The 16,245-nt window shown below is 43.0% G+C and overlaps 1 protein-coding gene across 2 annotated transcripts in view; it reads right to left on the bottom strand.

The window, feature by feature from the left end:
* Positions 1–16,245, bottom strand: part of LOC145360102 (cadherin-12-like) — a 547,570-nt gene that overhangs the window by 175,075 nt on the left and 356,250 nt on the right. For both annotated transcript variants that reach the window (XM_080215073.1, XM_080215065.1), the window contains one exon: positions 4,844–5,270. In XM_080215073.1, coding sequence (XP_080071199.1) covers positions 4,844–5,077 — 234 coding nt within the window. In that variant the 5' untranslated portion in view covers positions 5,078–5,270. The remainder of the gene's footprint in view (positions 1–4,843; positions 5,271–16,245) is intronic.

A 16,245-nucleotide genomic window follows, 5' to 3' on the forward strand; every position in this document is an offset into this window, starting at 1 on the left:
TGCTGACCACTATGCCACCGTGCCACCCTTTGGAGCATTTTTCCTTAAGTTTTCCATTTCTAAACAATTAGTGGCAGGATCACTCCATAGAAAGCTGTTTTGAAAACAATTCTAGCTTTCTGAATAAAAAAAAAGTTAAAATCCCAACTCTTCACCTCGGCACTGAGTGACAAGAGTCATCCTTGCATGAACTTTGCAAAAGAAAAACCATGAACATGATGCTTTTAGAAGCATGATTACTACCCCACCCAGTGTGAAACTTTGAACAAAGATTGCCATCAATGTGTACAAGACTCCCTCAGTTAGGCCAATTTTAACCTTCCGTGATACAACAACACAGTCAATGTTAAATTAGCAGTCCATTCTAAGCTTTGCCCAAATTTTCAATTCATTGCAGTTAATGGAAAGTAAAATTGAACAAGCTGTACGACGGATGTCTAATCAATATTGTCTGTGTTAAAATTACACCCCAGTGAATATGAAAGTATTTTTCTTTACTAATGAGGAGACGATAAAATAGAATCAAGGAAACAGTTCGGTGCTGATGATACACAGAATGAAACAGCTAATGGTCGTGAAGCTGTTTTTAATGTTACAAACAAATGGTTAAGCAGTAGTCTGATTCTGAAATTCTCATCAAATCTACTTATTGATCTTTGTAATCCCCCCACCCCAGTCCCATCGCCCCATGAAATCTCAGCATTCCTCCAATCCTGACCTCTCGGGCATCCCCAAATTTAATAGCAGCACCACTAGTGGCTGCACCTTCAGCCCCTAGAACTTCAAGTTTTGGGATCCCCTTCCCAAAACTCTCCACCTCTCGCTTGCCTCCTTTCAGTAAGAATTAAAATCTACCTTTTCAAACCAACCTGGTGTTCATCTGTACAACACCTCAATGTGTGGCTCAATGTTAGATTTTAAAATGTGCTGTGAAGTCATAGAATCCCCACAATGCAGAAGGAGGCTATTTGGCCCATTAACCCTGCACCAACCACAACCCCATCCAGGCCTTTTCCACGTAACTCCGCATATTTACCCTGCTAATTCCTCTAACCAGGACACAAAGGGGCAATTTAGCATGGCCAATCAACCTAACCTGCACAACTTTGGACTGTGGGAGGAAACTGGAGCACCCGGAGGAAACCCACGCAGACAAGGCGGGAACGTGCAGACTCCAGACAGACAGTCACCCAAGCCGAGAATCGAACCCAGGACCCTGATGCTGTGAGGCAGCAGTGCTAGCCTCTGTGCCACCATGCCGGTCAATGTGTTGAGGTATTTGATTTCATTAACAGTGCTATACAAATGCAAGGCATTGTTGTTGGTTTGACCATAGCAGGTAGTTTGCACAGCGCATTGGTTGCTGAAACAAGGTTTTTGCTGGGGTTAGTTGAGGGAAAATTGCTATTAGCCAGGAATGTTTCAGCCCTACTGCTGTTGCGGTAAATAACAATTCATTTTGGAGAAAGCATTCTCACTGTAAATAAAGCTATTGTCTACTTTCTCTGACATTGTCCCCATGTTAATGAAAGAGACAGTGAACCTTAAGTAATGAAATAGATCACATTGGGCAGTTCAACATGAGGGAACAGTTCAGAATTATGTGATCACATAATGGTCAGGTCTACTGCCTAGATACTAGGGAAGAAATTGAGTACAGAAGTAAAGGCATTAGATTGGACTGGGACACGCTGCAGGAAGATGAAGATTGAGCTGGCGAGAGAAACGATGTTGCAAAGTGCGTTGTTGACTCATCAGTGACCAGCACCAGTTGCAGCCAGCAAACAATCCTGAGAAGACAAACAAAAGGCAGTATTTGTGACCAAAAGAGAAAATGCTGGAAAATCTCAGCAGGTCTGGCAGCATCTGTAAGGAGAGAAAAGAGCTGACGTTTTGAGTCCAGATGATCCTTTGCCAAAGCTAAAAGGCAGAGAAAACAGGGGATATTTATATTGCAAGATGAGGAAATGAAAGACATGGCATTGTCACAAAGCAGCAGGAGAGACTAAGAGGTGCTAATGGCGGTCCATAGAGAGAATAGAAGGTGTGAATGGCCAAACGGCAGAGAAGCTGAAAATCAGACAGATGAAGATGTGGGGGGAGAAGGGTAAAATGGAGAAAAAGGGCAAAAAGGGAAGCAAAGGGGGAGAAAAGATAAGAAAACAGCATTTGTAAAATTTGGACACAGCCGACGGAATTTTACTGGCATGTCTGCCTGAGTTTCACATGATCACACCCGAGGCCAACAGAGAATGCAATTCTCCAAGCTTTGCCTGCCCCCGCGTGCTATAAAATTTCCAGCCAGTATTTGTGTTGTGGATATATATTACCTCAATTTTACCACTCCCATTCTTGTTTTCATAGCCCTCCATGGTGTTTGCTCTCCCTATCTCTGGCATCTCTTCCAGCTGCACATCGGCCTCTGTGCCCACCCAATTCTGTTTCTTTGACTCTCACAATTTTAAATGATTTAGTTTCTATCAGTGGCCGTGCTTTCAGCTGCCTGGGTCCAAAGCACTGGGATTTCTAACCTTAACCTTTTCACCTCTCTCTCCCTGTTTAAGATGCTCCTTTAAACCTATCACTTTAAGCAAAATTTTTATTCAACTAAACTGGTGCCTCCTTACATGGCTTTGTGTCAGATATTGTTTGATAACCCTTCTATGATGTCCCTTGGGATGTTTTTACTCAATTAAAAGGTGCTATGTCCATAGAATCACTACAGTGGAGAAGGAGGCTATCTGATCCATCAAGTCCACATTGACTCTCTAACAGACAGCATTTCACCAAGTCCTGATACCTGCACTATCCCCATAAACTCACACTTATGGAGCCAATGCACTCACTCTGCACATCCTTGGACTGTGGCGGGGAAACCGGAGCACTCAAAAAGGAACCCCACACAGACACGGGAAAAATGTGCAAACTCCACAAGGCCAGAATTAAACCCAAGTCCCTGGTGCTGTGATGCAGTAGTGCTAACCACTGTGCCACCCCACTAAACGCAAGTTGTTCTGTTTAAGGAGACTTATAAGGACACATTCTTTGAATTTGTGCGATCAAAACTTAGTTGTTCCTCCTGGGAATTCAGACACAGGAGGTCAGTTGAGTTGGTTGAAATTCTGATGCTTAGATTTAGGATATACGCGCTCCTGGCAGGAGAAGCTAGGCGCTGGGAATATGATTTCTTAAATTGATTCCATATTTTGCCAAGATCAGGCAATATATCCAAAAAAGTATCATCGAGTATTTAAACCAATGTTATTGGCTTTGGAAGGGTAGAAATAAAGCTACAAAATGTGATTTGTTTGGTGAGAACATGCTACAAATTTTAAGATAATGATTCCTAACCTTGACCAATGATAACCAAGAAAGCCCAGGAAGCAGACGTGTGAAGGGTGACATGTTTGTATTGGAATCCTTCCCTGGCTGATTAAGAATGCTAACCCACTTGTTAAGTGAAGGAGGGAAATAGATTTTCATTAAAAAACACTGCAGAACTTCCTAACTTTCAGCAGAATACACTTGACCTGCTGTTCCTCATGTCTCCGGTGCCGGGGTTGGCTGTATTTGTGTCTGGGTTACTAAATCGACCTGTTATAGAAACTGACCCCATTCCATTTCCAATGGAAACTCAGTGTTGAAGAATAAAACAAGACCCTGAGGATTGCAGAATTGCTGTTCATTCTTTTTTATCCTTCACCATGTTAGTACTTGAAGCTTCATTTACAGATAACTCTTGAAAAGATGAATTAAACATGGTAGGAATAATTTTCCCAAGCATGCACTAGTGATGGCCAAGATTTCTCTACTGGCAATATTTACTCAAAATTATCTCTAGCCTGGGTAAGTATGTGCAAGTAATGTTAATCAGAGCTACGCAATCATGTTCCAATCTCAGTAATAGTTCACCTCTGCGAATAAGGGTGAACATTTCCTTGCCTCCTAAGAATTTAAATGTGGGTGTATGTGATAAGCCGAATCTGCCAGCTCTACATGCCTGAGCGGAATTCTGGAGTGGAATGGAAATTCTGTCAAAGTCCAGTTGTTCATTCCCAGATGTCAAGAGGAAAATGTAGATTAATGTGTTGGTGGGACTGTTTATCTGATAACATGTAGTTAGACTAACTTTCGTTCTCTGACCTGCTCTGCAGAAGCAGCATTTTCTGTCTCTTGTGTCAATGCACAGGTCCAACTAGATAAAAAGATAAATTGAAGGAAATCATCCAGACGTAATACTGTAATGACAGCAGAACATTGTTCAGCCCACAACTACATTTGACAGCATTGTGGAATTTACAAATTCCTGCTTCAGGGTCAGATTAGGATCCTGATTCAGAATAAAGGCTCGGCTTCAATGTCAACCTCCTTATTTTGTGCTGTCGAATAAACAGCAAAAATTGTAAGATAATAACTGAAAGCAAGGCGGTATTTAAAAATCGACTTTCTCAGGTTTGCTCCTGATGTTAATGTATCGGGACACACACTGACAGAAGAGAGAAATGTGCAGCAAAGCCATGTTTCAACCAGTTAAATATCTGTGGATAAAACATTACAGTAACAGATGGCCAAGAAATAATAAAACACCAAATATAAATTAATATCCAAATCAGACATTGAGCAGATAAAATATATTTGATAATTATTTTCTCATGTAATGTTAATACATATCCTTTGGTATTATTAGCAGGTTTCATATTTTGTGCACAATAATTTGCAAAGAATAGAAATTAAAATTAATGTTTATCAAATGAGAACTATTTTAGCAAATATTACTAATAGCGGGAACTTAAAGATACTGGTCAAACTATTATTTCTTTCAAATAGCAGTAATGAGATTTACCTTTCCCACATACTGAGGTTCTGACCCCATATATTCTTCCAGCACAAAGAATTGATTCCAGATCCAACCGCGTCTAACCCGTTGGGGTCTGGGAACTCCATCTCCTGACAGCTCAATTATGTTGTCACTGCTTGTGCGTGCCAAACTCCTTGGTGACAATGATTCCAGAGGTGTTAGAAGACCCTCATCGAGCACAATCCAAAGAAACAGCGACAGACAATTCACAGTCAGCATTTGTGTCTGGCAGAGTACAGCTCAGTATATACAAGAAAACAGATCCCCCGTCTAGACGGCTGCTTCTGGATTCATGTAGACAACCAGATCTCCAAGGCTCTTGTCTTTACACCTCAAATGCAGGTGATCTTCTGTGCTTTATAAGTATGCTGACGTGAAGTGCCATCCAATATATTAAATTGCACTTCGAGTCCTGTTAAGAAGAATTTACACAGTTATATTTTGACACAGGATACATTTTCTAAACTAAACGTGTGGCTTGCAGGTATTTTGAGATCGAGGATTATAAATAGAACTGTCACTGCACAGATGACTGTTTTCTACAATGCACAAAAAACACATTCCGAAACATTGGTTTCTGCCTCTTTTGAAGTTGCAACTTGAGGAACACATAGGTAATTAGTCTGTGTGTTAGTCTGCCCCTCTTTACTGTCAGTTTCAATCCAGCTCACATTGCTCTGGCCTACAGTACAAGCAGTTCAACAGCCTCACTGGGCTTGAATGGCTCCAGATCAGGTTGATTGGTTTGGAAAGCATGCCAGCACTAAGGGGCAGTAGTCAGCACTGCGTTTTGGCTACGTGGGTGAGCAATAAATGCCACTGTCTCAGTATTGGGCCAGTCCAGAGTGCAATTCAAATATTACAACAAAACCCCTTTTTGAATTAATAATTTTCATTAACTTTAATCCAAGGCATTGCAAAAGTAAGAGAAAAATACTCCTGTTAGTCATTATTGTTTTGCGTGACATGCAGTTGAATTCAAACCAGGCTTCACCAGACATCATTTCCTTGACATTGAAGACATAAAAAATGCAGGATCACATTAATCCACTGGTACATCGTGTCCAAAGACTTCACAACTGCCTTATAAAAAAAAGTTGGAACAGGTAGGGAAGATCCATTCCGAGAGTGTTACTGTCTTAAGCCAAATTTGTGTTTACCCATTCCACTGGAGTAACCTGTTATATTGTGTAACTTTTGACTTTATGGGAGCGATCTTACCACCCATTGCTGCATGCTCCCACTGCAGCAAGCTCAGAGAATTTGGCAGCCAGCAAAATCTCCATTCACTGCAGCTGGCTTGGGAAAATCCCACCGGCATGGTAAGATTCCAATCTAGGAGTATAATCAATCAGCGGGGCAAATTTTAGCATCCCGCCCACTATGAAAATCAGAGTTGGGCAAGGGGTAGACCGTGGAAAGGTCCACTGACCTCAGGCGGGATTTTTCGGTTTCAGGGGTGAGCGAGGCCAGAAAATCCCACCTTCTGAATTTCATTCCTACTGCCTTAATGTTGAATATTTGATTTGATTTATTAGGGTCACATGTATTAACATACAGTGAAAAATATTGTTTCTTGCACGCTATACAGACAAAACATACCATTCATAGAGAAGGAAACAAAGTGCAGAATGTTACAGTCATAGCTAGGGTGTAGAGAAAGATCAACTTAATGCAAGGTAGGTCCGTTCAAAAGTCTGACAGCAGCAAGGAAGAAGCTGTTCTTAAGTCGGTTGGTACGTGTCCTCAGACTTTTGTATCTTTTTCCCGACGGAAGAAGGTGGAAGAGAAAATGTCCGGGGTGCGTAGGCTCCGTAATTATGCTGGCTGCTTTGCTGAGGCAGCAAGGCGTGTAGACAAAGTCTTTGGATGGGAGGCTGGTTTGTGTCTATATAACACTGTATACAAACACACTTTTGTATCCAAAGTCATTGTTGATAATCACTGTGGCTATATTAACATTTTATTCTGTAAAGAGTTTACCTGGTCATAAGTAAAGTAGGTGTCACTAGTTGGGAAAAAATTGTTGGAATTCAGAATTCTACCTATTTAGTGCACCCACTGAGTGCTTCAGTTTGGTTCTGTATTGGCAGTAAAAATGGTTACCAGTTATATTAGAAAACAGGGGGTGAGAGAGAGTACTATCAGGCTGGTTCAAGAAATATAACCATCCACAATACCTCTCAAAGACCTTGACTGCTTTTTTGGTCAGGTGCTTTATTAGTTCATTCTTGAATTTTCTGACTCACTTGATTTTAATTGCACCCTTGACAATTCATTGGAAACGTTCACTCTCCCTCATCTAAATTTGAATGGATTATCCTGTAGATGTCTTATTGATAACAACCTTAGATGCATTAGCACTTACCTTGCTCTTCTGATTAATGAAATTAATGTTCAAAAGTTACTCAGATGGTCACAAAATTTCTCAGTGGTTAATCCAATTATGTTTAATAATCCACCTGGTGTTCAATGTTATTCGTGAAGGTGTGTTTCAAAATTCCATTTGTTCGATTTAAAGCAGCATTTTCTGTCTATTTCAGAACCTTTGGGAGGAACTAAATGTGGGCGAGGAAACATTGCAGGAAAAATTCCAATTATCTCAGGAAACCTGCCCAAACTTGGCAAGGGGTTGGCTGAAAGCAGACAAGAGGTGGGAAGTCTATCCATTCCCAAGCGACAGGCTGACGTTTAAAGTTCATTAATAAGGCTTCCCGTCTCCATTTTAATCTGTTTGTCAGTTTTGTGTAAGGTGACCAGGTAAGCGCAGCTTCAGGGAGAAGGTCAGTGATTTTGCAGAACTCTTTGTGAGTTATGTGGAGCAGGATTTGATTTATTATTGTCACATGCATTAACGTACGGTGAAAAGTATTGTTTCTTGCGCACTATACTGACGAAGCATTCCGTCCATGGAAAAGGAAACAAGAGAATGCGGAATGTAGTGTTACAGTCATAGCTCGGGTGTAGAGAAGGATCAACTTAATGCAAGGTAGGTCCATTCAAAAGTCTGACAGCAGCAGGGAAGAAGCTGTTCTTGACTCTGTTGGTACGTGACCTCAGACTTCTGTATCTTTTTCCCGAAAGAAAGACGAGGAGGAGAGAATGTCTGGGGTGCGTGGGGTCCTTAATTATGCTGGCTGCTTTGCCAAGGCAGTGGGAAGTGTAGACAGAGTTAACAAATGGGGGGCTGGTTTGCGTGATGGATTGGGCTACATTCATGACCTTTGGTAGTTCCTTACGGTCTTGGCAGAGCAGGAGCCAAACCAACCTGTGATACAAAAGAAAGAAGAGTACCTCTGACTGGTGTCCCCACCGCCCCCCCCCCCCCCCCCAACTCCCAATCTAAAGACCCCCCTGGGCTGAGGGGTCAGACTATGAGTCCTCCATCCCTTTGCCCTCACCCCATGACTCAAAGCCAAGCCTGTCAGACTGATGTCTCGGTGGGAAACCAGTCAATAGGTCTCAGCTCCACAACTTGTGGGAAAACACTAACTTCTCTCTTTCCTTCTGAAGCTGCACTCCTCCTGCGCATCCAGTCTGCATAACCTGCCCCAATAAACATGCAGACCTAAGATAAAAACAAATTACTGCGGATGCTGGAATCTTGAACTAAAACAGAAAATGGTGGAACATCTCAGCAGGTCTGACACCATCAGTGGCAAGAGAATAGAGCCAATGTTTTGAGTCTGCATGACCCTTCATCAGAACAGACCTGCTTGTCTTTAATTTGCCACTTCTTTCCTGCAATTATTTATCTTGCCATAAAACTTTGTACCAAAAGATTTTGACACAGAATATAAAGCTTGTGGCAAAAAATATAAGTCAATATCACAAATGAATTATCTGGCCATTACCTCTTGGCTCTTTGTGGGATCTTGCTATGCCAAAATTGGCTGTCATCTCTCCTGTGTCACAAGAGTGGCTACATTTCAAGAGTACTTCATTGGCATAAGAACATAAGAAATAGGAGCAGGAGTAGGCCATCTAGCCCTTCGAGCCTGCCCCGCCATTCAATAAGATCATGGCTGATCTGTCGTGTCGTGGCTGGGAGCTTGGAGATATCCAGCGGTTGTAGAAGGTGCAAATTAAATCATTTCTTTATTCAGGTAATAACTTTTCCAAGGAGAAACCATCTATACTTTTTAAAGAGTGGATGAACAGGGATGAGCAACTGGGGGGTTGGCAACAGGAACTGACTATGCCCAATTGTCATTAATGTTTCACCCACAATTACTGGCAAAGGCCAAATACCTGACAAAGACCACGCTATAAGACAATGAATACTCAGATGCAGAGATTTGTTAGAAGATAGCACACCTATAACTGACATGTCCCATATAACTGGCACTGCTGGTGACTAGAACAACCTAGTGTGCCCTGTAGTACTCATTTTCATCTCCTTTCAAGCAAGTTACAATACTGTTCCAAGAGGAGTAAGTGGAAATTGGAACCAAACTCCCCATTACCAATTTTTCAATACATTTGGACTGTCAAAGAACAAAGAAAATTACAGCACAGGAACAGGCCCTTCTGCCCTCCAAGTCTGCAGTGACCATGCTGACCCCCTACCCTTCTGGCGACCATACCCCTCTATTCCCATTCTATTCATGTATTTATCCAGACACCCCTTAAAAGTCACTATCGTACCCACTTTCCACTACCTCCCTCAGCAGCAAATTCCAGGCACTCACCAACCTCTGTGTAAAAAACTTGCCTCGTACAACTTCTTTAAACTTTGCCCCTCGCACCTTAAATCTATGTCCCCTAGTAATTGAGTCTTCCACCCTGGGAAAAAGCTTCTGACTATTCACTCTGTCCATGCCTCTCAATCTTGTAGACTTCTATCAGATCTCCCCTCAACCCCTGTCATTCCGGTGAGAACAAACCAAGTTTCTCCAACCTCTCCTCATAGCTAATGCCCTGCATACCAGACAACTTTCTGGTAAATATTTTCTGTACCCTGTCCAAAGTCTCCATATCCTTCTGGTAATGTGGCGACCAAAATTGAGCACTATATTCCAAGTGCGGCCTAATTAAGGTTCTATAAAGCTGCAACATAACTAGCCCATTTTTAAATTCAATGTCCTTATGGCAATTTTCTGCAGGCACAATTGGCTTTCGTGTGCTGTAAGACATTTGGCTATTTTGTGTATTTCTGTTAACTGTAGTATAATATTAATATGTCTTGTGTTTCTATTTGGGAGCAAAATTAAATCAGTTGTGAGGCAGACCATCATGCAGTTCTCAATATCAGAGAGCAGGAAGATGGAAGGTGGAGGATATCGATACAGAGGGAGGATCTGGTCAAAGATATCAACACTGAGGCTGATGTTGTGTGAGGGATGAGAGTTGGAGGGATTAAAAGCTTCTTAAGCAGCTGATACACTGTTCCAGAGAACCGAGGTGGGCCTTCTAACCAGCCTACCATAGTACTCACCACCCTGATTTCCTCCTACAGTCTGCCTTTGCAGTCATTGGACCTGGCTTACTCCTGCCCCTACTCCCCAGGCTGAAAATTGGACCTAACAGGATCCTTTAAAATGAGGAGAATCTGCTGAATCAGGAAATATCCCAACTTGAGCTGCCTGCTTTACTGCTGAAAATCCGGCCAAACACTTTTGTTGGATTCTCTGACTGCTCTGGACAGGTTGCGATCCATTCCCTGTCGCTTCTCCATCACAAAGGTCCAGGTTGTCGTGATGATCTGATAAGCAGCAGCAACATGAGAAAGAGGAAGGGGAAAGAGAGAGGGAGAGTGCACTGCATCCACTTCCTTCCTTCCTGGTGTGTCCAGGATGTGATCCTAGAAACTACAATCTGAATTCTCAATTCACCAACAGTTCCACACTTTATCTTCCCTCGGTTACCCAGTATGTTCAGCCATAATAGCAAAAGAAGCGACTGCAAGGTAAGCATTCCAAACCAAATTCGTAACAAATCATTTCAAAAAAAAGGTAGCTGATCCCCTTTGTGCATTCACCTTGTGTTTCTCTCCTTTGCTTCTTTTGTTCTTACCCAATGCTACTCCAGTGACTGCATCTTGGTTGGTGTGAAATTTATGACTTGTGGTTGGTGTCTCAGCAAGTGTGCCAACCTCTAAATCATCCACAGTTTCTAAGTTACTGAAGCAAAGTGTGAGATTGAACAGCACTGTCCTTTTGCAGTTCCACCAGGGCTGGTTGTAATTCTTGTATATCTGAAGGATAAGGTTGCAACATAGGGAGCAGAGAGAAGTAAGCCGTGTAGCTTGTAAATCAGAGGAGTGTGAAGGAATAGGTGGCAGGAGGAGGATTGGTTATGAGGATACTATGATCTTTGATGGCCATGACCTCATCAAATGGTATCTCAACAATATGCAGCACTAATCTCTTCCAAGCTGTCAGCACATACAGCCCTGTCCCTCCTCATTGGTTAGCGCTTGCTGCCTCTCTTTAGTACACCACCTCCTTCTGCAAGAGAAAGAGGTAGAAAGACATGTGCCAGTGTGTTTGGGTGATGTGACTTTTATGGTTAAATATCTAGCTGTGTTACAAAGAACAAAGAAAATTACAGCACAGGAACAAGCCCTTTGGCCTTCCAAGCCTGACTGACCATGCTGCCCATTTGAAACTAAAACCCTTCGGGGGACCATAATCCCTCTATTCCCGTGCTATTCATGTATTTGTCAAGATGATCCTTAAAACTCACTACCAACAAAAGAACAAAGAACAAAGAACAACCCAGCACGGGAAACAAGCCCTTCGGCCCAACGAGCCCGCACCGCCGCATCACCCTACACCTATTCTACCCTGCATGTCTACACATGGAACCCCTAACTTAGCCAGATTCAGGGCAGAATAGTGTCAATTTGGTAAACCAATCAGCCTAAGAGCACATCTTTGGGGTGTGGGAGGAAACCGGAGCGCCCGGAGGAAACCCACGCAACCGCAGGGAGAATGCACAAACTCCCACAGACACTGGCCCAAATCCATGTATCTGCACAGCCAGCAGTGCTAGTCACCAAGCTGTTGCGGCGCCCGTCTACCGGTCCAGGATCAAGCACACACACCGACACGAAGTACTAGGCCACTCCCGGAACCATATCTACTTCCACTACCTCCCCTGGCAGCGAGTTCCAGGCACCCACCACTCTGTATAAAAAAAATTTGCCTTGTACATCTCCTTTAAACCTTGCCCCTCAAACCTTAAACCTGTGCCCCCCCTAGTAATTGACTCTTCTACTCTGTGCCAGCTGTATGGTGTGTGTGTGTGTGTGTGTGTGTGTTGGGGTGGTGGTGGGATGCTTTCAAGAGTACTAAGCATACGAGAGTTGTTCTGACCATGATGGGAAGAGTGGTCAGATTCAACAGCCACACTACTCCACAGGTTGTAGCAATAGTATAAAAGTTAATTCACTCAGTAAAATGACCAATTGATTAGCTTAGCTTCTGCTGGACCCAGAATAAGAGACTTTAACAAGGTTTATGTCAATAACCTCTGAAGAATTATGAAACAAAACCTATTTTTTTAAAACAAATTACAAAACCTGTAAATATCAAACTAAAATATTCAGTGAGAATGTCTCCCAAGACAAGTATTTTCAGCCAATCAGCAAGATGTCAAGGCCTGGCAGCAACATTTTTTTAACGTTAACTCAGGTAAACATAAGAACATAAGAAATAGGAGCAGGAGTAGGCCATCTAGCCCCTTGAGCCTGCCCCGCCATTCAATAAGATTATGGCTGATCTGTCGTGTCTCAGTTCCACATTCCCGCCCTCTCCCCATAACCCTTAATCCCCTTGCCTATCAAAAACCTATCAACCCGCATCTTTAATATATTTAGCAAGGCAGCCTCCACCACTTCAACGGGCAGAGAATTCCAGAGATTCACCACCCTTTGAGTGAAGAAGTTCCTCCTCAACTCCGATCTAAACCGCCCCCCCCTTTATCTTGAGGCTGTGCCCCCTAGTCCTACTGTCCTTTCTGAGTGGGAAGAGCCTCTCCACCTCTATCCTATCCATCCCATTCATCATCTTATACGTTTCAATGAGATCTCCCCTCATTCTTCTAAACTCTAACGAGTACAAGCCTAGTTTATTCAGCCTCCCCTCATAGTTCAACCCCCTCAACTCCGGCATCAGCCTAGTAAACCTCCTCTGCACTCCCTCCAAGGCCAAAATATCCTTGCGTAAGTATGGTGACCAAAACTGCACACAGTACTCCAGCTGCGGCCTTTTCACCAGGTGACTTGCTGAAGTCATTGGATTTCTTGGGGAAAAGAAAAAGCTTTCTCAGAGAGCAAAGTGAACTTGTTACCTTTATAAAAGCGGAGGAGAATGTCCATCCAATTTCAAAAACACATTGTCCTTGGAGTTATGGATTTCTCACTGAGTGAAGTGAGCTATGAATTTTAGGTATGAGTCATGATTGTTGGTGGGCGAGTGAAATTAGGCGTGAGGCATTGAGCAGTCTCCGAGGCTACTGCTGCAGTTGGTAGACGATGACAATTGAAGATGCATTCACTGGCAAATGAAAGTTGTCTATGGCATTATTTCCAAAAGTGAATGATCATATCACCAGTCAGTAGCTGAGAGACCACGGCCAGAATTTCACCACCCCGCCTACCCCAGGAATCGGAGCAGGCGAGATGAGAACAATGGGAATGTCCGTTGACCTTGGGTGGGAGTTTATGGTTTCGGGATGAGCGAGGCCATAAAATCCCACCTTGTATTTGGTACAATTCCAGGGTTGTTACTAAATCGTACACATTCGACTGTTGTGTATTGTCAAATATATGGTTTACATTGAACTGTTTTTATGAGGAACTTTGCGAGGTTGCTAAATTTCGTGTGTCACTGCATCCAGATCTTCAAGATTTGATCCATGGCTTTGGCAACCATATTTTCTCCTGACACTGCCTTCCCAACAAGTGTTTCCAGATTTGTTTGCCCACTCTGGATAGAACATGTCAGTTTTGCTTTTCACCTCCTTCCTTCGCCAAGGGCTCCAGTGCAGCACCCAAAAACTTTGGAAGTTGCTCTCGCCCATGTTGTATAATTATCCAAATGTTTCGCAGGTCAGGCTGACGTCCTATGGGAGTGCTCTAGCCACAACGTAGCTCAGGGTCAGGTGAGAAACGAGGGCACAGGCGAGCTTTAACTGGTCCTAGGCCTTCAGCATATTAATCCCCTGTCCAGGCATAAAACCAATCAACAGCACTGTCAGCGCTGGCTGGATGCTGGAATCTCCAAAGAATAAACAGCAGACAGCAGCAAGTTAGCATGCTGCCTGCATTGCAGTTAGTGGCCATGGATTAATCATGCATCACCGACCTCCACCTACCCATTTTCAGAGGCTATTGAATTAAGCCCCGACAGCCTGATTAGGATCAAACCTTAGTGGGAGCCACTTAGAGAAATCAGCCTCTCCTGACTAACGAATCGTGCAACAACCATCTTTACTTGACTCTGCAAACAACTTATAAAAATGTGAAGATTCATGGAATCTTGCGCCAACAATAAGAAGTGATGAATAGCCTCCCATTGTATTAAAAGTATGGACCACAGTGGCAGTAAAACGCAATGCAAAATAGGCATGTAGAATTCTCAGACACATTAATAAACACTGAGGTGCAATGTACACACACACAGACGCACAGTCATTCTGAAAAATAGTAGCATTTGAATTCAGATTCTGAGATCTTACCTCTGCATCACAAAAGGCTGCTTTGTATCCAAAGATCAGCTTGTTTTATATATCACTGATAGCAAGCAACACTTGACGAGCCCCAGCCATTTGCAACTGTTCCTGTGACAGTCGTCCTTCTCTGACAGACATGTGCACATCACCACTACTAATCACACTGGAATGTAACTCCTTCCTGAAGGAGGAGTGAATGGCAAATTGGTGAAGAGTAACCGATGAGTTATCATCTGTCACCTCTCTCTAAATGTGACTGAGGGATAATGGAATTAACTCAACTGAGTGGAAATTTCCGAAACGAGTCAAAAGCTCAAATTCATTAAACAATCCTTCAGAGAGAAGAGCTGCCTTGATATGTCACACCGAGACGACGGAAGCTGACACAATCGGATGTTTAATTCAGCAAGGAGAAATCAGACATTTGCGTTAATCTCTATATTAGACCGCAGACCAGAATTCATTAACCGAGTCCAGACAGTGTTTTACAACACTTACATAAAGAATGCACAGCTTCAGGTTCAGTGACCTTGAAGGTAGCTGTTCAGCTACCAAACCAAGATCACCACTCTGTCAAAATGATTTCTCGTCCTATTTTACCAAGACAACAAGCTAGTTTATCACTCGATATTTCAGGCTATATATTTAGCAGTCAGACCTATTTGATTCCCACAGTTGTGCAGTCATTATATGAATCATATGTACTTATGATCAATATTGTAAACAGCACAAAAAAGAACGTGCTTCATTGCACTGAACTATTTTGAAGATCATCTCCATTTAACGGCAGATGACTTCATTAGATGCTGACATACATTTCATAGAATTGTTACAATGCAGGAGACCATTCACTCCATCGGATCTGCACCGACAACAATCCCACCCAGGCTGCAACCCCATGTACTTACCCTGCTAATCCCCCTGATAGCAAGAGGCAATTTAGCATGGCCAATCAACCTAACCTGCATATCTTTGGACTGCGAGAGGAAACCCACGCAGACACGAGGAGAACATGTGAACTCCACACAGATAGCGACCCAAGGCGGGAATTGAATACAGGTGCTTGGTGCCGTGAGGCACGAGTGTTAACCACTATGCCACAATTTTGAATATATTCCTTATGTTTTTAGCATATCATCACCCCTTTTGGAATACTGGAAGGATTTTTGAGACAATTCCAGAGCCAACACGTCCTGTCGCTGGAGTTGAACCTGGAGCCCCTGGTCCAAGAGTAGATACACCATCATGGCATCACAAGACCTCCCCATTTAACCCTTGTGTTTCAAAAGGACAAACTCATCTGTTAACTCTGTTCACCCCCAAATGCTTAGCGCATCTGCTGCTGAAATCCTCACTCATGCCTTTCTTGATGTTTTGTTCAGACTGCAACAAAATTGAATCTTTGAGACAGTGCACCAAGAAGGCCAGCACCAGCATCACTCAGTCAGGAAAGGAGAGATACCAAGGTATGGGTCTGATGACTAGCAACTAAGAAAAGAAAATTACTAAAACTCGGCCAGAGAACCATGGAAAGTGGGAGCAGGAGGAGGAGGCCATTCAGCCCTTCAAGCCTGCACCACCATTCATTACGATCGTGGCTGATTATCCAACGCAATAGCCTGATCCTGCCTTCCCCCAAACCTGTCCATATCGTTTGATCTCTTACACCTTGACAATATGCAATGTTTTGGCCTCAACTCCTTTCTGTG

This window comes from Carcharhinus amblyrhynchos, chromosome 2 (assembly GCF_965287045.1).
Source record: "Carcharhinus amblyrhynchos chromosome 2, sCarAmb.v2.hapA, whole genome shotgun sequence".
Taxonomy (NCBI): domain Eukaryota; kingdom Metazoa; phylum Chordata; class Chondrichthyes; order Carcharhiniformes; family Carcharhinidae; genus Carcharhinus; species Carcharhinus amblyrhynchos.